The sequence below is a fragment of the Guillardia theta genome (genome assembly GCF_000315625.1).
Source record: "Guillardia theta CCMP2712 unplaced genomic scaffold GUITHscaffold_61, whole genome shotgun sequence".
Lineage (NCBI taxonomy): Eukaryota > Cryptophyceae > Pyrenomonadales > Geminigeraceae > Guillardia > Guillardia theta.
The window spans coordinates 237,393-259,695 of record NW_005434613.1 but is presented as its reverse complement, the minus strand read 5'-3'; the positions used below and the strand labels follow the sequence as shown (position 1 = coordinate 259,695).

At 53.0% G+C, this 22,303-nt stretch overlaps 5 protein-coding genes across 5 annotated transcripts; 4 read left to right on the top strand and 1 right to left on the bottom strand.

Annotated features, from left to right (window-relative positions):
* Nucleotides 1–1,585: 1,585 nt before the first annotated feature.
* On the bottom strand, nt 1,586–2,252 carry GUITHDRAFT_153895 (hypothetical protein). Its single transcript, XM_005828166.1, has 4 exons — nt 2,005–2,252; nt 1,897–1,953; nt 1,766–1,849; nt 1,586–1,714 (listed from the first exon to the last, which is right to left on the bottom strand). The coding sequence occupies exons 1-4, from the start codon at nt 2,169–2,171 to the stop codon at nt 1,600–1,602; spliced, it is 423 nt and encodes a 140-aa protein (XP_005828223.1). The 5' UTR covers nt 2,172–2,252; the 3' UTR covers nt 1,586–1,599.
* A 3,415-nt stretch (nt 2,253–5,667) lies between these two features.
* GUITHDRAFT_164438 (hypothetical protein) lies at nt 5,668–7,234 on the top strand. Its single transcript, XM_005828165.1, has 7 exons — nt 5,668–5,893; nt 6,049–6,102; nt 6,159–6,260; nt 6,307–6,357; nt 6,569–6,661; nt 6,992–7,023; nt 7,070–7,234. The coding sequence occupies exons 1-7, from the start codon at nt 5,804–5,806 to the stop codon at nt 7,080–7,082; spliced, it is 435 nt and encodes a 144-aa protein (XP_005828222.1). The 5' UTR covers nt 5,668–5,803; the 3' UTR covers nt 7,083–7,234.
* A 396-nt stretch (nt 7,235–7,630) lies between these two features.
* Nucleotides 7,631–8,640, top strand: GUITHDRAFT_153892 (hypothetical protein). Its single transcript, XM_005828164.1, has 2 exons — nt 7,631–8,416; nt 8,467–8,640. Exon 1 carries the CDS (start codon nt 7,872–7,874, stop codon nt 8,061–8,063), a length of 192 nt encoding a protein of 63 aa, XP_005828221.1. The 5' UTR covers nt 7,631–7,871; the 3' UTR covers nt 8,064–8,416; nt 8,467–8,640.
* A 344-nt stretch (nt 8,641–8,984) lies between these two features.
* Nucleotides 8,985–13,159, top strand: GUITHDRAFT_142158 (hypothetical protein; the record flags this gene model as incomplete). Its single annotated transcript, XM_005828163.1, has 5 exons — nt 8,985–12,122; nt 12,173–12,203; nt 12,226–12,306; nt 12,424–12,505; nt 12,715–13,159. 5 exons carry the CDS (start codon nt 8,985–8,987, stop codon nt 13,157–13,159), a joined length of 3,777 nt encoding a protein of 1,258 aa, XP_005828220.1.
* Nucleotides 13,160–17,443: 4,284 nt separating this feature from the next.
* Nucleotides 17,444–17,728, top strand: GUITHDRAFT_61274 (hypothetical protein; the record flags this gene model as incomplete). The annotated part of the gene is made up of 1 exon (XM_005828162.1): nt 17,444–17,728. A coding segment is annotated over one exon (285 nt), but the record flags the coding sequence as incomplete, so codon positions are not given.
* Nucleotides 17,729–22,303: the final 4,575 nt, after the last annotated feature.

The window sequence follows — 22,303 nt, the reverse complement described above, 5'->3', positions numbered from 1 at the left end:
TTCGCCAAGGTTTCACCTACTCAATAACCCTCGATCTTGTTTATGAGCATGACTTTACGTGAATAGCCTGGTTCACAGTGAAAAAATCGTCATCATTCCCATTCTTCCCCCCCCCCCCCCCCCTCCTCCTCCTCCTCCTCCTCCTTCAGCTTCCCTACACGGACATTGCTCTAGAACTTTCCTCTGCCTAACACCAATTTGATGATGGAGGGGTGGGGTATTATACCCCATGGATTGATGGACAAGACGGGGGTATGTAGTACTACCTACCCTATCCACGTGACTCGACACATAACAGGATTGATTCGTGGGTAGGTAGGGTGGGTCTGAAGGGGTGTAGAAGACTTCCAACGGTGGGGTAGTAGCCCATTGAAGCACTATGCAGGGTACAATTATACCAGGGGTGGTAGAGTTTTTGATACGGGAGGTTTTCGTGTTTGTGCCTCTTGGACCTAGGGGTAGTGACCCACCGTGCCCCCACCCCACCCCCTATTGAGCACTGAAATACACAACGGGGCGCCGGGCCTGCCGGGCCCGGCCAGACCGGGTGTATGTTGGGGGATGAGGGCAAAACGTCCGAAATTAGAGAAATTTAAAAATATTTTATTCTGTATCGGGAATGAAACTTATATGATTTTAGTTTCAGTTTTGTGGAGCTCAGGGCAGTGTGTATTTGTATCAGGGTTTGTTAAATGGAAATATAAACTTCATTTGAAAAATAATTTGTATGTGTCAACGACAAGATTTCAATTTTCCTTTGATCCAATCTGTAGTGTTCAGTACCAAAATTTTGTACCAGATAATATTGATACTATGTGGTTTATATTCAATTACGTGGTACAAATAAATTAAAATAGTTGTATTCTATTTCGGGAGTTCCCCCACTATATAAACGCGGGGGCGACTCACTGACAGTATCGAACAGAAGGTATGGCAGAAAGTGGATCTCCTACATGTCTTCTTGTACCTGCATACGAGGAAACCAGATGAATGTGCATGTCATGTCAGAAAGGGATTGTTGTGGAGTTGTTTAGGGAAGTTAGACGGGGTGTTTTGGATTGCTGGCGAACTATCACAAGTTCCTGTTCGACATTCTTTCTATCATCAAGGTTCTCTGGTTCTGACCTGTGCTTGCGCAGAAATGTTCCAGACCGTTGCCAAGACTCAGACCACCGAACTCTGGATGTGGAAGATGGAGTACCTCCACCACGAGCAGCGCCCACTCTACTTCGGCGAATGGTTCTAAATTGCTTGACACACTGAAAATGCCCGTCGTATCTGGCATGTTTCTTCAGCAAGTCGAATCATTCTTTAATGAATAAATTATTGTTTTATACAAGAGTTCAAGTGTCATTGTTCGTTTAAGGCACAGCTTGAGATGTAAGTGGTACGAATCTGACATGAGATAGATTCAAGCATTCTCAAGAACGATGTGTGAAGTATGAACGACAAAAATCATGTTGACGGAAAGAAAAGTATGTTTTGTTTCTACCCCCACATAGGAGAAAAGCCAACATACCGCAGTATGTCAGGCAAACGCTCTTGTTTGAATTTGCGAGTTATCGCCTCTGAATTGCGTGCTGATAATGTTAGCTTCCTTTATCTAGCTTCTCTTAGTGTTAACTTGCTATCGGATTTGTGTAAGCTGTGGCTGGCCAGGGACTTGTCGTCCATAGAACGATCCTGTGCGGCCAAGCCATCCCCCTTGCTCAAGCTGCCGATAGAGTGAGAAAATACTGCATCAAGGAGCGAAAGGAGTCGCTACCTCGATTGGGGCTTTGATCCAACCATGGGTTCGTAAACCTTCCCTTCACCGCTGATGGGCATGGAAGAATAAGAAACTGATCGCCTGTCAAGAGCATGTAAGAAAACATCACGGAGCCATGATGCACACACTTGAGACCGCCTCCTCGTCTGGGCTTCTGCGTTGTGGCCTGCTCTGGAGTAGGCGATCTGCTCTCAGAGTAAGCCCCCATGCCAAACAACATGTTGATGCTAGCATGCCTGTTATCCAGCTTCGCTCCGGTTACTGAAGGTGAATTCACATCCGCCATCCGAGGTACCTCTGTTGAGGAGTACAGGCCCATGCCTGTTCCGCTAACTACCATGGCGTTTGTACACACCATGAGCAAGAAAAGAATAGAGAACGCTGACAACTTGAAGAGCTTCATCCCAAATACTGACGATTCAACGCACATTGAAGACAAAACAACGCGATAGAACGAGGTCGATGTTCAGAAAATTTTCTGCTCGCGAGTAGAAATACGGTGTTCTGCAATGAAATGGTCAATCTTTGAGAATCAAGATCTTTGAATGTTGTGTGTTTCACTCATTCTCAAGTTCTCTTCATCCTGAACAGAGGGAAGCTGATGAATTGAGTAACGCTTTCAAATGAGGTGGGAAGGATTAAAATGGTGTTGAAAACAAAACCCCGTGATCTTGACATCAAGGAAGCAGACCGGTTCCTCCATGAGGAATATTTCATGAGTAGGGTCAAGGCAGAAACACAATGGTTGCCGTAGTTGACAAGATGTAGCTGTTTCAACTCTAACCAGCACAGTAAAGATGGGACAGAAATGGGGACAGATGCGTACGAGGAAAGAAGAAGAAACACCTCAGGACCAAAAGGAGATAGAAACTGTACTTTGTGCTGGATTCAAGTGAGACGATCGTCAAAGAAGGGAGGATTATCATAGAAAGACAGATTGAAATAGAATCATAAATCGATCGAGGAGCATGAAAGGTGCAGGATGCGATTCGATTGAGAACGATTGCATCATTGCTGCAAACGAAAGATGGTAGAGCAGCGTGGTGCAAACCAAGAAAGACAAGGACATCTCTGGAAATATCACTGAGATAGATACGGGCAATCGCGGTAATCAAAGGGTAGGAGAGGGCAAGGAGAGTGTTTTGGTGTGGCCAATGCCGGTAATTGCTACCGTACGAGATAGGAATAAAGGGAAGAAGACCACAAGAGGGATTTCTTTGCCATGAAGCATGTTGCTGGGATAAATTGCAAGCGCAGGAGGCCCTCGCATCTGCCGTCAAAGCACAGGACTACGCATGGCAGTCGCTGTAGCGGGGGTCCGGCTCCTTCGAGCACATGCCTCACAAAGTGTTCGTAGGGGATCGATCATCTGGAATGGATCTCAGGGGATAAGGGTGGTGGGGTAGTCCGCCAAGGCTCCGGGATGTTCGACTACCGGTGATTTTACTCTTATTTTTACCCCTATATTTCGGTCACTGACCACCCCCACCCAGCTTTCTAATCGAGTCACACTCACAATGCACCCTGGCATCAACTCCACCCCCGCATGAAGCTTTGCGGCACCCTACCCACTTGAGAAGTTGTAACAAACGGAGTACCCCTTCAATCTCATGTGCTTTGTACACTTTGTGATGAGATCTGAGGATAGTAAAAGGGTGGGGTAACCCACCTCCACCTACCTGTTTCTCGTACCCCTGCGTGGCCGGCTGCGGAGATGTCACAAGGGGGTAGTTTTCATATCATGATAGTTCAACTTGGCATCTTTTTATAGTTCCACCTCCATGTATGATCATATACTTTAAATTTTCTGTTTGTTTTTGAGGATTCTCCTCCAAGCACCCCTGCTTGACTAATGTGATACTAATGAATACTCGAATGTCCCCCAAAACCCAGTTAAAGGAAGGGGTGCTTGAAATGCCATGACCCCCCAATTTTCCTATTGCCTTCCTACACTTTTTGGAAATCAATTTCTAGTTGACAATTGCGCTATACCATTCAATACTTTATAGATTGACATAAAAATGGGGTATAATATGTCGCCAACTCCTCACTTAACATTTGTGCCCCTACCCTCCAGGGTTTCGTATGGGTCGCCAATCCCCGTCACCCCGTCCGGTGGTTCCGTACCCCCTCATGATCCGAAAGAGATGAAATGTACCCCAAAGAATCCGTCAAGAGACCCACCCTTTATGGATCAGGAGCAAAACTCATTCGGACCCCTACCCCTCATCTCATCACCATGACCCGACCCCTCGGTCTCACCCTTCCCCTCGATCCGATCGGCGGGCCAAGTCTCCCGGCATAAACCACCCCACCCCCAACATCCCCCAATAACCCCTACCCCTTGTATTCACCTACTAAATCGTTACCACCATTTCAAAGCATATCCCCACCCCTGAAGAATATGGTAAAATACCCCGTCAAATCAACTTGACACCCGATTAGTACCCCTCGTATCATGCACCCACCCACCCTTTGCAATACGATTTTCACGTTCTCTGCAGACCACCCCAAGGACACAAGTACACTGGACAATAAATTTGTGTGAGTTCGGTACAAATTTATTGTGAATGTTTTTGAAACGGCCCCCATTTCAGTAGATTCTGCAATAGAAAACCTACAAGTCACCTATGCAATATACCCCTCTCGACATCTGCACTATTGAGGACAATTAGGGGGTAGGGTGGGCGACCCCGTACGCCGTTCAATTTTCGGATACTCACGGATACTCACGGATACTGACGGATATACACTGCACGGATGTCAAGATGGGGTTTGTCCCTAAGAAATTTCAACATCCAATGGTTGTGTGAGGCAGGAGGGAGGGGGAGCGAGGACAGAGGGAGGCAGGAGGACAGAGGGAGGCAGGAGGACAGAGAGGAGGCAGGAGGCAGGAGGCAGGAAGGAGGAGCCGGGAGCCGGGAGCCGGAGCCGGGAGCCGGAGCCGGGAGCCGGGAGTCAGGTGGCAGGAGTGGTCAGTGAGTCTCCAGAAAGGAGTGGGGGAGGAGGGAAGGAGAAGGTTGGAGACAGGAGACAGAAAGAGGGCAGGGGGCAGGGGAGCAGGGGGCAGGGGAGCAGGGGGCAGGGGAGCAGGGGGCAGGGGAGCAGGGGGCAGGGGAGCAGGGGGCATGGAGGCAGACAAGAAGAGTGGCAGCAGCAGTTGTTGCAGTTTAAGCAATGTTTTGAGAAAGACGAGAATGAGAGACGGCCGAATGTTCCAACACACCCCTTTTCCTGTGCGTGGGATTCATGAAGAACAGGACAGGAAAGCAGGAGGTGCAAAAAAGTGTACGATGGGAGGTCAAAGTCAAGAGCAGAAGAAGAATGAGGAGGAAGAAGAAGTAGCATCTGTTGCAAGGTGGACGGGATAGACAGGGCTGGGCAGGGGCTTCAGTTTGGCAGCATGATTGGCCTCGCTCTTCTATCATGGTCGATCCTCAGCGCTGAGCTACAGCAATGATGGAACGAGTTAGCTAAAGTGGTTCATGTTGGAACGAGTCAGCTAAGGTAGTTTGCGCTCGAATGATTGGACGGAAAGGAGGGGATGGGAAGGTAACGAGGGCTCGAAGCCCTCCTTGCTGCCAATTGCTGGTTGCGGGGGAGGTTTGAGCTTGAAAATCTACTTGCCGAGACCAAGGGGAAGGAGGGGAGGAGGAGCGCAGAATCTAGATAGGCGAAGGAAAGGGAAGAGGAAGTGGAATGAGATTCATAAGACGGAGGAAAGGAGCAGTGGAGACGCTGTATATGAGTCGGAGGAGAAGGGGAAGGAGAAGAAAGGTAGACAGCATCAAGAGCAATCTCGATAATGTAGATCTGTAGGGAACGTTGTTGCGATGCAATTTATGGTTGAGTCGGTTGCTTGAAATCAGAGGTAGAGATTGAACTGACATGCTGCTTGTAGGCAGCGATTCAACTGAAACAGCACATCATTTCAACAAAACTCGTCAAATTTGCTTAGTAAGTAGGAGGAGGATCAAGAAACAGCCGCCAGGGCCAACAGGGTTAGGCCATTGGCAATCGACAAGTTGAGAGAAGATGGAGTCGAGCGATGCCTTGTCAAATCCCAACGCTACCTACACTGTCCAGAGAGGGATCCTTGTTGAATCTAACCAAGATTCTGATGAGGTGAGGAGAGGGGGAGAAGGGGCGAGGGAGAACATGGGTGGTGTTCGAAACATGGAGGATAAAGGCAAGGAAGGAAGAAGGGTGGGAGATGGAGGAAGAAGATGTGGAAGAGATGGGTCAATGAACCATGACGTCCTATTTTGCGTCTCTCTCAGCAGCAGACCAATCGTGCAAGCATGGTCATGGGCAACTGCAGGAGATACAAGAGGGTGAGTAGCGTGCTCGGGGACGCCGGAGGGTGAGGGGCTGACGGGGAGGATGGCAGTCCTCGCTGCTAAGCTCGAAGTGCACGTGCGGGAAGTCTAAAGGAGACCCTTGTCACTCCATCCCTCACATCTGCAAGATATGCGGGGAGACGTTCACTGCGGTGAGTTGCCTGCTCGCTCCTTCGGGCTCTCCTGACTCCCTCGCAGCTGCAGAACACGGGGAAGGATTGCAAAGTGCATCCCCTGAACAACGTCGTGGTGATGAAGGAGGAGGAGGAAGGGGGAGGGCGGGGGAAAGGGAGAGGAAAGGGAGGACGAGGGGGAGGACGAGGGGGAGGGGGAGGGGAAGGAGAGGCGGAGAGGTATTTCGGATGCGTGTACACACGTATGTGGAGAGTTATGGGGAAAAGGAAGAAGAGGAACAAGCTGGAGCAACGTGGGTTGAATTTTGAATTTTGATGCTCGACAGGTCATCGGCTCGAGGTCTCATTCCACTCATCAGTTCCAGACTTACATATGGGAATGTTGCCCTGACAAGCCACTCGTGTGCTCTACCAAGGAGGTGAAACTTTCTCAGTGCAAGGGGATACCCTCCCTTCCCCACCAGCTCCTCGTTCCTCTTTCTGTCCCCCATGCGCTCCAGCAACATCCTGTTGTCTGTGACCTAGCGTGTTCTCCAGTGCCTCTTTCTCCTTCTATCCCCCCCCTTCCCTCGCTCCTCACCTTGCATCTTCCTTCTCCTCCTCCTCCTGCTTTCCTGTTGTGTTTCCCTTGTCCCATGAGCGTTTCACTCGCTCATCCTCCGCCGTTCCTTTCCCTCGCTCGCCTCCCTCTCGCTGCAACCTGTGTCCCTTCCTGCTCTTCTCACCCATCCTGACCGATCCCCTGCCAGGCTTTCATTGAGAGAGGGATCACCCACGACGGGTAAGATTGTTATCTACTCTTTGCGAGGATGTGACTAGTTCACCAGGGAGCATTACTAGCTCCTTCCACCTGACCATGACAAACTCATCGTTGTCTAACTCTCTTCCTGCCTGTCTGAGGGCGTCCGAGGGTTGTGCGCTCGCTGTTCAGATTGTTTCTTTACCACTAGCAATCCTTGTTCTCATTGGCACTTGTAAAAGTTTTGCGATCATTTGAGGAGAGGTGAACTGGAGGGCTGTTTTCATGAAACCCTCAGCCCTCCAGTTCACCTCTCCTCAACGATAGAGTCTATCTCAACGATAGAGTCTAACTCTATCGTTGAGGAGAAAGTGAAGGAGAGGAGAGGTGAACTGGAGGGCTGTTTTCATGAAACCCTCAGCCCTCCAGTTCACCTCTCCCTTCTGACTGATCGGATGCAGAGCGTTGTCTAGGAGATTGGAGACAGACTAGGTGACACCTACTGTCTCTAAGGGGAGACTAACGCAGACCAAATTCAATTTCGCAAATCTTGAAATAATTCGTTACGTGAAACGGTTTGAAACATAAATATTTGTATTCTGAGAGCTAAATATAACATCCAATATCCAATTTTACCCTCATTTTCTTCGCGTTACACGAAGATGCTGCCAAGGCGCCAGCTACCTACGCACAGAAGGACGGAGGAGGTTGAGATCCTCCAGTTTTCCTTTGCAGAAAGCAAGGCTATCATGTGTACTAACCGGGTTGTGTATACCATACCAAAGGAATCGACGGTTCTCAATGCATAGTATCCCTTGCGAGTGAAATAACGTGGAGCTCTGTACGACTCCATTCCTTTGATACAATGCAGTTTAATCAGTACTCCATCAATGGCACCGATGCATCTATCAAAAATGCCACGAGAAGATTTCATCTTGAAGCCTGTGGCGATGCTTTGCAAAGCATTTGTGTCCTTCAAATCAGGATATCTGATGCGCAAGGGACGGTCACAATTCGAGATGGCCACAAGTACTTCATTCTTGCGCACAATCAGAGACTCAATGGAAGTGATGAATATTTAAATATGAGCCACCTGCCAGCCCATCTGATTATCATGGACAGTTTCAACTCCGCCGTGATACACCCATGTGGACTGCCCCTCCTTCCATGTTCCTCTTTGCCAGTAATATCATTACGAATGAGAGACAAAAGATGTTAGAATGCAGTGCGAGACATTCGATAGAATATACGAAATTGATAGTCACTCAAAGTTCTTTGAAACTCGTACCAATCAAGCCTCTTCCTGCTCATATTCCTCTTCGTCCAGTTGCCGATCCTGTTCCCTTTCCGAAGATGTCTCTTCTTCTGCGGTGGACCTAAGATCTCAGTGTCGTCACTGGACGATTCGGAAATGCTTTCTTCTCCATCACTGCAGGTAAATTCATAATGATCCGACCCATCATTGATGGGTATGTTATCCACCAGCGACATGCCCGTCCCGCCTTCCATGGCAGGGAGGGGCGACGAAATTCGGAAATTGCAAACGCATCGTTTGAAATTCAAATATAATGAACTTTTAGTTGGATTTCAATTTGCTTTTTCGACCTCGAGCGCGAGTTGACTTAAAATTAGTACCAGAATGAAATTGAATTTGGTCTGCGTTTTAGTCTCCCCTAAAACACTCTGGTGCTGCTCTGGTGCAGGATACGGACTGAAGGGACAGTGCTTCGTTTCCAGCAAGTTTCATAAATCTGTACCATTTATTGAAATTACAAGATAAAGTTTTAAAAACTCCAACTTTGCCCTGTTCGGAAAGCCATCGCGATGCTGCTCTTCTCAACTAGTCGAGAGCTGACGATGATCGCTGGCTGAAAATCAAGCCTCCTGCTCCTGCTCCTGCTCCTGCTCCTGCTCCTGCTCCTCCTGCTCCTCCTGCTCCTCCTGCTCCTCCTGCTCCTCCTGCTCCTCCTGCTCCTCCTCCTGATACTCTTTCCCTCGCCCAGATGCCCCCTCGCAAACTAGTGTCCAAGGTACCGAAGGACAGCGAAGCTCAAGAAGCGGAAGACGACGAGGTCAACTGGTCCGACTATCCCAAGCCTGAAACCCCTCCTTACCCCCATCGGCTCCTCTTTGTGCCCGTAGACGTCCATGCCGGCCCCAAGGATCAATCCTTGAACCTCAACGAAGAGTACAACTACATCCATGCCATTATGAGCGCAACGGATGCCAACAATCTGTCAAGGACCTACTCCTCGATATGGGGAGATGTTATGAAGGAAATCAAGCGCCAGCCTCTGATTCTTCACTTCAGCTGTCACTCAGATCGAGAAGCGATCATGCTCTTCCGACAGAATGTCGTGCCTGAAACCATCATGGTCGCTCTGCAAGCTCACAACGAGGAGGCAAGGAGGTCAGGAGCTGCTGAGGTGCAGCTTGTGGTTCTCAACGCATGCTTCTCGGACGAGCATGCGAGGAGGCTGGCGACGGTTGTGGACTTTGCCATCGGGCACAAAGGAGGACTAATCGATCAGTTGGCCATCAGCTTTGCTCAAACATTGTATGACAATCTCTTCCAAGGACGATCCTTGCTGTGCTCCTGGAATATGGCGGAAGGATGCTCAGCCGGGTACAGGCTGTATGGTCGTCGAGATGCTTCAGCTTTCTGCCTTCCGACGCCTGAGAAGGAGACGGAGAAAGCGAGAGAAAACAAGGAAGAGACGGAGATGGTGCGGTTCTTCAAGGAGCAGGGGTTTACCAAGATTGCTGAACGACTCTGCAAGGAGCTCGAGATCGAAGACTGGAAGCTTGAAGGTCTCCAATATCTGACGGAAGACTCGCTTGATGAGCTGACGGAGACAAGACTGCTACCTCATCAGAAGAAGAAACTCTGGAGGGTGATCAGGAAGAAAGTGCTGGAGATGTCAGATCGCACGGCACAGCTTTGCGCTCCTGGCGACCTGTCTGAAGCAGACACGATGTCTCAATCGGAGTTGAGTGATAGAAGCGACTCTGAGGACGAAACGTGCCAGAGCGAGCTGGTCATCGCGAGGAACGTAGGCAACAAAGACGACTTCGAGATCCACATGACATGTTTCCTGCAAGGCTTCGGCAGGTTCTCAGGGAGTCCTCAGATCACCATCAACGACAGCAGGCAGGTCATGGAGACTGAGGGGGGGAGTGGGGGAGGTGGCGGCGAATGGACGATGTGCATGCTCCTGTGGCTGAAGGTGGTGAAGGACGCAAGAATGGGCGAGGAATGGAGGGAGAAGTGGGATAGGTGCATCGCTCAGTCTGCATCACAAAACAAGCTGCTGCGAATGTTGGATACGATACTTGAGCACGGAGATGTGAAATACAAGTACTGGAATAGAGACAAGCTTGCTGAATGGGGTCGCAAGAAGAGGTTTGCCTCAGTGGTCTTCTTGACAGACGAGCTTGTCAGCGCTTGTCTTCCGGACAAGGAGTCTTGCAGACGAGCATGGCATCGCCGTGTGATGAAAGATTGGGATGTGAACAAGGAAGACGTGGGGCAGATCTTGGGGAGAATGAACAAGTTTCTATGGTCCCGAGCCGAGGCGATCGAGATCATCACCAACGTGATCGAGACTGGAAGCTATGTCTGCTACATGAGGATGGAAAAGATTGCTTCGCTCATCTTGTTCGAGTACCTCGAGACGTACAAGCGAGAGAAGATGGCGGAGACGACGAGGGAGGGCAAGCACGTGTCAAGCCTGCCCTCTCTTTTCCAAGGCTTCTCCTTGCTCGCCTCAAGCTCCTCCAAGCAGTTCGCTCTCCAAAAGATCTCGTCTCAGCGTCTGCGGGAGATCCGGTCGAACCTCCGCGTGCTTGCTCGTCTTCCCAGTCGCCTGCTGCGCTTCATGGGGCCTGCGAGGAGAGCCGAGGGGCTGCTGGAGGAAGACGGGAGGAGCATACTGACCGCTCATCAGAAGGAGAAGGCCAGACAATGCGAATTGGCGATGCAGAGGGGGAGAGGAGTTCACCTGCGAGGCCCAGCAGGGACGGGGAAGACGTTTATGGCGCTTCACATGATGCTGAAAGAGCTGGAGAGGGACAGGGTCTGCTCTATCCTCTTCCTTCTCCGATCGGAAGCCTTTGTTTTCTTCATAGCGCACTGGGTGGGCTCGATGGCAAGGTGGAGGCTGGTGGATGAAGGCCTGTTCGGTCGGATCTTCTTCTCCTTCCGCAGGGAGGGAGGATGGGACGGTCCGTTCTGGATGACGGAAGAGGGAGGGGGGGAGCTAAGGAGGCGAGAGAAGCAGATGGAGATCTTGGGTGAGAATGAGTCGGAGTACAAGTTTGTAGTGATCGACGAGGCGCATCATGTGTACTGCGATCGAGAAGCGAGAGACTACATCGAGCTGAAGAGGTACGACAAGGCGAGGATGATGCTGATGTCAGAGAGCTCGCAGGCTGATGTTACAGACATCTCTTATCCTCAATGGCTTGAAGATGTCTACCTGACTGAAGTCGTGAGAAACAGCAACAGGACGATGACAGCGTCGTTGTTGTTTCAGAAAGGGATCTCAATCGATGCGGTGTCTTGCCATCACAACGTTTCTGGTCGACCTGTCAAGCCTTACATCTTCTCGCTGGGCTCCAGTGACAACCAAGCGCGCGAGTACGCTACTTACATCGTGGAGGTGATGAGAGAGGTGATGGTGGAGTACCCGGGGAACCTGGACAGGAAGATCGCGATACTCGTCCATGAGAGGCTTGTCCAGCTCAACTTGAAACAAATACTGCAAGACCATCTTGACAAGGACTCCGCCTTGCCATCGAGCTTCAAGCTGATTGCTGCGGTTGATGCATGGAAGACGACTCGAGGCAGGGAGGACGAGAGCGACGACCAGAACATCATCTTCGACACGGTCGCGAACTTCGACGGGATGGAGAGCAAGGTTGTGATCGCAGTCGGTCTGGACGAGAAGGTGACGGACGAGGACCTCAACCTGCATCGATCGCTGCTGTACCGAGCCATCACTCGAGCGCTCAAGGAAGGAACGGTGATGATCGTGAACCATCGGGTCGAGCAGGGTCTTCTGTCGTTCCTGGACGGCTTGCGGTTTGCAAACAAGTTTGATGCGGAAGATGAGAAGGAGAAGATCAGCAAGAAACCCTGGGTGAGTCCTAAAGAAGAACATCAAGGTAGGTACATGCATTCCTCTTACAGATCCATCTTGTCAACAGCATCGGGACCGGAGGTGAGTACAATTCATCCATTAGATATCAAAGCTAACCTCTCCCTCAAGATGTATTCGGAGAGCAAGTCTGAGGATGAATGCAACGACGATGAAGACTATCCAGGTAAATCTTCGTGCTTTTAAACTATCACTTTCTCTTTGTTCCTATTTTGTTTTATCTTTTCTTTCGCCTCCACCCTGTTTGTATCTCAAATGCATTCGATTATTCATGCCAAACAAGGTGCAGCAGCAGGGAAAGACACTGACCATCAGGTAAAGTACAACTACGTCATTGTCATCTTTCACAACAAGCAAACCAACAGGTGCAAGAAGAGACTTCGCAGATCGTTCAGTCGGTCTGGGACACGAGGAGACATGAGGGAGGGGGAGTAGGAGGAGAAGGAACAGAGACAATCTTTCAGCCCTATAGACGTACACGTGACCAAGATCTCTGGAATTCTCTCATGTGGAGCTTTCATTGTGGACAAGTTGCCGTCACATCCGTTTTTGACTTTCCCTACAAGAACTACAGCGAGTTCAGCATGAATCCTCCAGCAGAGGCGCTGCTGGAGAGGATGTACGTCTTGAAGGTTGGCGACAACGTCCTCACGCGCTACGCCATCCAAGTGAAAACCACAGAGAGATGGTCACAGCGAGGATCCATCAGCGACCGAGCTCGGAGGATCTGCGCAGTAAACATACGACGCCTTAGAAGGAAACAAAAAGACGACGTGTTCGAGGAAAAGGGGGCTTCAATGGAAGAAATTCTTCCGTGCTCAATATTTCTCCGTCAGAACTGGCCAAAACTTCTGATTGATCACCCAAAAGACATCGAGTGGAACTGGCGTGACAGACCCAATTTACTTCCAAAGTATGACAAAGTGGGATTGGAAACGTACAGGGAGGTTCAAATGTTTCTGAACTTTGCTGTCTCTTACCACGAGGCGAAGGACTTCTATTATGAGACATACGGGTAAGCGAAGTGAGGGAAAAGAGATCAAGTACGAGAAGCAAAGGCAGCCAGATAGAGATAGACAGCTGGAATCGAGCAAGGAGCTATGTGGGATGGAAGGCAAGCGGCATAGCAATGACACGGGAGGGAGGTAGATAGGAGACTGGCAGCAGGAAAGCAGAAAGGCAACATTGGAGGGAGGAGCCAGTGGTCATTGCGAGAGGAGAGGGAGCGAGGGAGAAGGCTTGAGCCTTTCTAACTGACAGTCTCTATTCGGATAGGCGACAACAATGTCATAGGCGCATACGCTGAGGTACGGGGACAGCGAGCAGGACAGCGGGTGAGGAGGATTGATCAGAGAGGAGAGGAGGGGGGAGATACTTGGACGAAGCTGGCGCATGTTTACAGCAGGAGTGATGCGGTAGCTCGAGCTCGAAGAAGAGATCTCCTAATGTGAATTATCTAAAGAATATAGTTATTCTGTTAGCTTGCTCTTGTTCTGGAGAACACTTTTGTACGTTATGGAGATATCTGGAGAGGAAGTAGGACCCGTAGGAAGAAGCCTCCTCGCTTGTCTGAGGACGAGGTTGTTTCCCCTCGGAGAGAGAGCAAGGCTTCTTCTCTAAGACCTGGAGGGATGTTCAACATCTAGGCAGAGAAACATGTCATATGACGAGGAGATCCTCTGCTTCCTCTACCGGCAGGCCTTCGTTGACTCTTAGGTGCAAGAGGAGGAGGGAAAAGATGCCAGAGGTCAGACAGTGACGTCCAGGACGACGGGGAGGCTGGCCGTGGCACGTTGAGACCTAGGAGGTAACACTGTGGTTTCGGGATGAAGAGGAGGAAGATGTCTCTCCAGAGGAGTTGAAGAAGTGATTTGCGATGATGGTGAGGAATGGTTATTTGCTAGGAGGAATAGGTCGGACGGTTTCCTGGAATAGCATCTACTTGAGCCTCGGCATCTACTTGCTGCAGCATCTACTTGCAGTTTCCTCCCGTTGCCATTGCAATTGCTGCTGTTTCGACAAACTTGCTGCATGATATCCGTGGAAGGTGGTCCAGGGGAGCTGTGCATGTATCTCTCGATACACCAACAGAGCTCTCTCTACCGTTGAGCGCTTCTGGGCCGCCGCGGCAGTCTCAGTCCGCGTCAAAAGAACTTCGGAACATTCAGAGAGACTGTCCTCTAACTTAACTTTGAGTAAACCTTGTCAATTTCCGATTGATTGACTGAAAAAGGAAAGGCAAACCGGAGCAAACGAGGAGGAAAAGGAGAAAACCTATAAAGCCGCCTCAATAAACTTACACACCAGGAAACGGAGGAGGCAGCAAAACCGCGGTAGTACTCCATTGAACCACGAAAGTGACGGCAGGCAAGACAAGCAGGGGAACAAGGATCAGGACAAAGAGCAGTAGCGCAAGGCTCCTGCGAGGAGGACGGCAAGACCCATACGAGAGCGATACTGCCGAAACAGACGAGCACGCAAACGGATGAAAGCCAGGGTCCCGATACACCGCCGCTCCTGAGCACACCCGGGCCGCTGTCCTAGTACTGTAGGCTTCTTCCAAGGGGCTGGTGCCTCCCGGGCCGCCACGCCGCGGCCCCGGCGCTGTTAAGGTTTGCCGGCGTCAAGACCTTTTCACTCTTTACTCAAAGTTAAGTTAAAAATCAGTACGAGGACAATCAAAGTCACTCAGTTCGGATGCCACGGTGTTGATCGTACGGCCCCCGGCGCCGGGGCCCGGGCGCTCAGACTGAAACTTGCCTTGAGCCTGGTAAATTTCTTCTTTACAGAGCAGTCAACTGAACTTGAGAGTTTTTTATCTTTGAGTGTGAAGAGTAGGGGTAGGGGGGGGGGGTTCAAGGCCAAGTTGACGGTACCGTGATTGATGACATCTGTTAGGTCTTGCCCCATCCAAGCGCTGCGATATCGCGAACTCGCCTGGATGGTTACACCTGTCTTAAAAGGTCGGCACTGTGAACACCGGTACATGTAAAGGTGATAATAGGGGGTACAAGGAGGATATGAATAAAGACCACCAGCAACTTTTTTTCCCCGCAAAGGATGCGGTATTTTCTTCCTCTCTATCTCATCCCTTCACTGCCTCCTCTACCTGATCTATCCCTCCCTCCCTCCCTCCCCCCTCCCCTCCTCCCTCATCCCATGTCTTCCCTCCCCTCCATCGATGATGCCGTCGCTGCCCTCTACCCCCTCGACATCTGCCTCCTCGACTCCCCCTCCCCCCTGCTCTGCGCCCCCTGGGCACACCTGAGCGACTACCCCGACCTTCCCCTCCTCTACAGCGCCCCGAGCGGCCCTGCACGCCCCGGCGTCCTGCCGCTGGCTCCCGCCGGGCAGGACCCCGACAAGCCCCTCCGTCTGAGCCAAGCCGCTGCCCTCCCTCCTTCATCGTTCCCGTCTGCCTTCTGTCCTTCCTCCCCCGACGTCGTGAGCTCCTCGGAGTCTACGGCGGGCGGCTCGCCATCATCGTACTGTGCAGGCAGCGGAGACAGCGTGATAGCGAGCCGGTCAGTGTGGTCGGCAGAGGAGCACAGGCGCTTCCTCGAGGCCCTCTCCCTGTACGGCCGGGCAGGGACGGGCGCAGGGAGGCAGGCGGGGAGGGCGGGGGTGGGGCTGGGGCGGGGGACGGCGGCGAAGATGGCAGAGTACATCGGGACGAAGACGAGCGAGCAAGTACGGTCACACGCGCAGAAGCACTACGAGAAGGAGAGGAGGCGAGCAGGGAGAAAACAGTAGAGGTGCTGTTGTATGATGATTGAGTAATGAAGTGACTGTCCTCTATCTTCGGTATCCTTCTGGTAATAAGTCCGGTTCCAGCGCTCTTGTGTCTGAAGTCAGGTCTCGTATGGACTTGGGCTGACAAGTGGTACGAGGAGGAAGAGGTGCTGTTGGTGCGGAGACGTTAGACGCTCCCTCTCTGCCTCGAGCAGAAGTTTGTTGCTATCCGTTCATCTGCTTCACCCGGTCGAAATCCCCTCTCGCTATCGCCAGCTATGACTCGACCATATCTTCATGTTGACGCCTATCGCTGTTGAACTTACATCCTGGTGGTAGTCACTGCTGGATAGCACGACAGACAGGGCTGTGAGAGGTAAACCCTAAACCCTGAACCAGGCTATCAGAGCTCTGTGAAGCCCCGGAGCTCAATCCTCCGCAGTAGGAATCATATTGAGCAGGATTGGGCAGCAAGGGACTCCCGTACTTTGCAGTTGCTGTTGCCTCACAACAGGCCCTGAGTCACGTTTGTACTACAGAGAGTCAGTGAGTGGCTAGCGGCCAATGCCACTGAAGTTAGCACAAAGATACTGCTTCGCCAAATTCAATCATCCTCTGGTATCCCGGGATCATCTCCAAACACAGACTGAGTCACACGCCGGGCTGCACCGGCGCTGAGCAGTCACGGCTGTACCATCATACGGCCCGCCGGGCCGGGCCGTGACGGTACTAGTACTGGCTGCCAGCGGCGAGCCGCAACTTAATCATGCGGCTTGCGGCCCAGTACGGTAGGCCCCGGGCAGAGTTTGCCCGGCGAGCGGCGCGGCTCGACGGGCACTGAGCGGCTCGGGCCGCGTCGGCCCCGGAGTCGCGGAGCCTCGGAGGTTTGGACCCTACAGTTGAAATATGAATTCTTCCATTATCAAGTTACAAAGGTGCTCGTGACCGTGTGACTTGAACTGCGACCGTCCGGGACGGGCCCGAGACCAGGTTACGTCGGCTGACTGATTTCGACTGTTTTCCCGAACCGCTCGCGGCGACGGTCTTGCTAGCCATGAGGATACAGCCAGACGAACCAGTCGTCGCCTACCGTAGTAGCAGTCCGAGGTAAAACTCCCCCCTGCCAACGGTGCCATCACGGCGGCCCCCCACCCCTTCTAATCAAGTTGTGAGTACCCCCCCTCGCAACAACCCGTTGAACAGTCCTCGTTTTAGCATATCCCCGGCGAACCGTTGCTACATGGGATCCTTTTCATTCTCCCCCGGCCCCCTCGCTCCCATGGGCCACTCTACCTCTTCTATCCCTCCCTCCCTCCCTCGCTCCCCTATCCTCCCCCCTCCTCCCTCCTCCCATGTCTTCCCTCCCCTCCATCGATGATGCCGTCGCTGCCCTCTACCCCCTTGACATCTGCCTCCTCCACTCTCCCTCCCCCCTGCTCTGCGCCCCCTGGGCACACCTGAGCGACTACCCCGACCTTCCCCTCCTCTACAGCGCCCCGAGCGGCCCTGCACGCCCCGGCGTCCTGCCGCTGGCTCCCGCCGGGCAGGACCCCGACAAGCCCCTCCGTCTGAGCCAAGCCCCTCCCTCCTCCCCCGACGTCGCGAGCTCCTCGGAGTCTACGGCTTCCTCCACGTCCTACATCGTGATAGCGAGCCGGTCAGTGTGGTCGGCAGAGGAGCACAGGCGCTTCCTCGAGGCCCTCTCCCTGTACGGCCGGGCAGGGAGAGGCACGGGGAGGCAGGCGGGGAGGGCGGGGGTGGGGCTGGGGCGGGGGACGGCGGCGAAGATGGCAGCGTACATCGGGACGAAGACGAGCGAGCAAGTACGGTCACACGCGCAGAAGCACTACGAGAAGGAGAGGAGGCGAGCAGGGAGCTGGAGGCAGTGAGGAGCAAGTATAGGTGGTCAAGTTGATTGTGTGTTTGTTGTGTAGCAATGAAGTTTTTGACTCGGGTTGTGAGTTAAGTAGACTGGTTTTACACAAGACCGTTCTGCCTTGTTCAAGGCTTAAGCGTGTGGTGCTCTCTGCCGTGATCCCTGCTCTGGACATGGTTGGTACCTCTGCAGTAACATGACAGACTGTCAATCTCTCGTGTCAGGGCTGACCTCTACATGACAAGTGTGCAAGTATGTACTTGCGCTGGATCACGTAGTGATGAGATTCTTTGAGGTGCACTTGTTGCACACAGCTCAAGGGCTGGATGGGAGCAAGTCGGCTCTCATTGTCAGATTGTAAACTGCTCGTCTCATTCACTTGAGACGCCAGGGGTGTAGAGATACGTGAAGCGAACCCGCCTTTTGATGCTTGCAATGGTGCGAAGGGTACTGTAGGATTGAGTTTCACCTGCTGCCTCCTCTTGCTCAATCAGGATGCGTCATGTGGAGGCCTTAGCTTGCCGGTACCTTGAACGAAGGAGGTTCACGCGATTGTGACTGGAAGGTTTCGATCGTCCAGCTAGCGAAGCTCATCGAACTCTCTGACTCTGTCAGAATAAAAGAGTCGGAGCTTGCTGCTGCAGTGAGGAGCCCGCAATGGGAAGAACTACTGATACTGATGTTTAACTTAACTTTGAGTAAAGGAGATGTTGAATGAGTTTAGTCAATCAGTCACGTGATCGCCATCCTGTCGTTCCAACTTTTAAGAGTGATATAATTTCGGTCGGTCGGTCCGATCCGCCTGCCTGGCCAAATCAAGGGGTCAGGAAACTTCACTGAGACGTTTGACTGGAAAGCCGGAAAATCGCTTTACTCCGACTCGTCTACCTCGTCATCCTTGAATATTTGTTGAAGTGACTCAATGTCGCTCTGTTACTACTCCCACAAGTAAGTGAAAACCAACGGTACCTCATGAAAAGGGACACAGGCGCGGGGGAGGTGGACCATGTGACCACCTGGATTTATCCCCCCCGAACCATTGCGATTTCCGTCGACTTGCTGACCCTTTTCCCTTCCAATATAAACCCCCAAGCCCTCTCCCCGTCTCAGACTCACTCTCCCTCCCTCCTCCCATGTCGTCCCTCCCCTCCATCGATGATGCCGTCGCTGCCCTCTACCCCCTTGACATCTGCCTCCTCCACTCTCCCTCCCCCCTGCTCTGCGCCCCCTGGGCACACCTGAGCGACTACCCCGACCTTCCCCTCCTCTACAGCTCCCCGAGCGGCCCTGCACGCCCCGGCGTCCTGCCGCTGGCTCCCGCCGGGCAGGACCCCGACAAGCCCCTCCGTCTGAGCCAAGCCGCTGCCCTCCCGCCTTCATCGTTCCCGACTGCCTTCTGTCCCTCCTCCCCCGACGTCGCGAGCTCCTCGGAGTCTACGGCGGGCGGCTCGCCATCATCGTACTGTGCAGGCAGCGGAGACAGCGTGATAGCGAGCCGGTCAGTGTGGTCGGCAGAGGAGCACAGGCGCTTCCTCGAGGCCCTCTCCCTGTACGGCCGGGCAGGGACGGGCGCAGGGAGGCAAGCGGGGAGGGCGGGGGTGGGGCTGGGGCGGGGGACGGCGGCGAAGATGGCAGCGTACATCGGGACGAAGACGAGCGAGCAAGTACGGTCACACGCGCAGAAGCACTACGAGAAGGAGAGGAGGCGAGCAGGGAGAAAACAGTAGAGGTGCTGTTGTGTGATGACTGAGTAATGAAGTGACCCTCTATCTTCGGTATCCTTCTGGTAATAAGTCCGGTTCCAGCGCTCTTGTGTCTGAAGTCAGGTGTCGTATGGACTTGGGCTGACAAGTGGTACGAGGAGGAAGAGGTGCTGTTGGTGCGGGGACGTCGTTTGCTCCCTCTCTGCCTCGAGCAGAAGTTTGTTGCTATCCGTTCATCTGCTTCACCCGGTCGAAATCCCCTCTCACCATCGCCAGCTATGACTCGACCATATCTTCATGTTGACGCCTATCGCTGTTGAACTTACATCCTGGTGGTAGTCCCTGCTGGATAGCACGACAGACAGGGCTGTCAGGGGTAAACCCTAAACCCTGAACCAGGCTATCAGAGCTCTGCGAAGGGGAGCTCAGTCCTCCGCAGTAGGATGATTGTATTGAGCAGGATTGGGCGGCAAGGGACTCCCGTACTTTGCAGTTGCTGTTGCCCAACAGGCCCTGAGTCGGCACGTTTGTACTACAGAGAGTCACTGACTCGGAGTGGCCGCAAGTAGCGGCCAATGCCACTGAAGTTAGCACAAAGATACTGCTTTGCCAAACTCAAGTTCAATCATCCTCTGGTATCCCGGGATCATCTCCAAACACAGACTGAGTCACACGCCGGGCTGCACCGGGGCTGAGCAGTACTGTACCATCATACGGCCCGCCGGGCCGGGCCGTGACGGTACTGGCTGCCAGCGGCGAGCCGCAACGCGGCAACTTACAACTTAATGCTTGCGGCCCAGTACGGTAGGCCCCGGGGGGCGAGGGGGCCGGGGGAGAATGAAAAGGATCCCATGTAGCAACGGTTCGCCGGGGATATGCTAGTAGGAATCGTTCGCTCCACCCACAGTAAAACGGGGGTGGGGGGCCGCCGTGATGGCACCGTTGGCAGGGGGGAGTTTTACCTCGGACTGCTACTACGGTAGGCGACGACTGGTTCGTCTGGCTGTATCCTCATGGCTAGCAAGACCGAGCGGTTCCGAGTCGGGATAACAGTCGAAATCAGTCAGCCGACGTAACCTGGTCTCGGGCCCGTCCCGGACGGTCGCAGTTCAAGTCACACGGTCACGAGCACCTTTGTAACTTGATAATGGAAGAATTCATATTTCAACTGTAGGGTCCAAACCTCCGAGGCTCCGCGACTCCGGGGCCGACGCGGCCCGAGCCGCTCAGTGCCCGTCGAGGGCCGCATCGCTCGCCGGGCAAACTCTGCCCGGCCCGGTCGGCAACTCTACCCCCGTCCTCCCTCCCTCCCCTATCCTCCCCCCCCCTCCCTCCTCCCATGTCTTCCCTCCCCTCCATCGATGATGCCGTCGCTGCCCTCTACCCCCTCGACATCTGCCTCCTCGACTCCCCCTCCCCCCTGCTCTGCGCCCCCTGGGCACACCTGAGCGACTACCCCGACCTTCCCCTCCTCTACAGCGCCCCGAGCGGCCCTGCACGCCCCGGCGTCCTGCCGCTGGCTCCCGCCGGGCAGGACCCCGACAAGCCCCTCCGTCTGAGCCAAGCCCCTGCCCTCCCGCCTTCATCGTTCCCGTCTGCCTTCTGTCCCTCCTCCCCCGACGTCGCGAGCTCCTCGGAGTCTACGGCTTCCTCCACGTCCTACATCGTGATAGCGAGCCGGTCAGTGTGGTCGGCAGAGGAGCACAGGCGCTTCCTCGAGGCCCTCTCCCTGTACGGCCGGGCAGGGAGAGGCACGGGGAGGCAAGCGGGGAGGGCGGGGGTGGGGCTGGGGCGGGGGACGGCGGCGAAGATGGCAGCGTACATCGGGACGAAGACGAGCGAGCAAGTACGGTCACACGCGCAGAAGCACTACGAGAAGGAGAGGAGGCGAGCAGGGAGCTGGAGGCAGTAAGGAGCAAGTATAGGTGGTCGAGTTGATTGTGTGTTTGTTGTGTAGCAATGAAGCTCTTGACTCGGGTTGTGTGTTAAGTAGACTGGTTTTACACAAGACCGTTCTGCCTTGTTCAAGGCTTAAGCGTGTGGTGCTCTCTGCCGTGATCCCTGCTCTGGACATGGTTGGTACCTCTGCAGTAACATGACAGACTGTCAGTCTCTCGTGTCAGGGCTGACCTCTACATGACTCAAGTGTGCAAGTATGTACTTGCGCTGGATCACGTAGTGATGAGATTCTTTGAGGTGCACTTGTTGCACACAGCTCAAGGGCTGGATGGGAGCAAGTCCGCTCTCATTGTCAGATTGTGAACTGCTCGTCTCATTCAGTTGAGATAACAGACGCCAGGGGTGTAGAGATACGTGAAGCGAACCCGCCTCTTGATGCTTGCAATGGTGCGATATGGTAGGGTACTGTAGGATTGAGTTTCACCGGCTGCCTCCTCTTGCTCAATCAGGATGCGTCATGTGAAGGCCTTAGCTTGCCGGTACCTTGAACGAAGGAGGTTCACGCGATTGTGACTGGAAGGTTTCGATCGTCCAGCTAGCGAAGCTCATCGAACTCTCTGACTCTGTCAGAATAAAAGAGTCGGAGCTTGCTGCTGCTGTGAGGAGCCCGCAATGGGAAGAACTACTGATACTGATGTTTAACTTAACTTTGAGTAAAGGAGATGTTGAATGAGTTTAGTCAATCAGTCACGTGATCGCCATCCTGTCGTTCCAACTTTTAAGAGTGATATAATTTCGGTCGGTCGGTCCGATCCGCCTGCCTGGCCAAATCAAGGGGTCAGGAAACTTCACTGAGACGTTTGACTGGAAAGCCGGAAAATCGCTTTACTCCGACTCGTCTACCTCGTCATCCTTGAATATTTGTTGAAGTGACTCAATGTCGCTCTGTTACT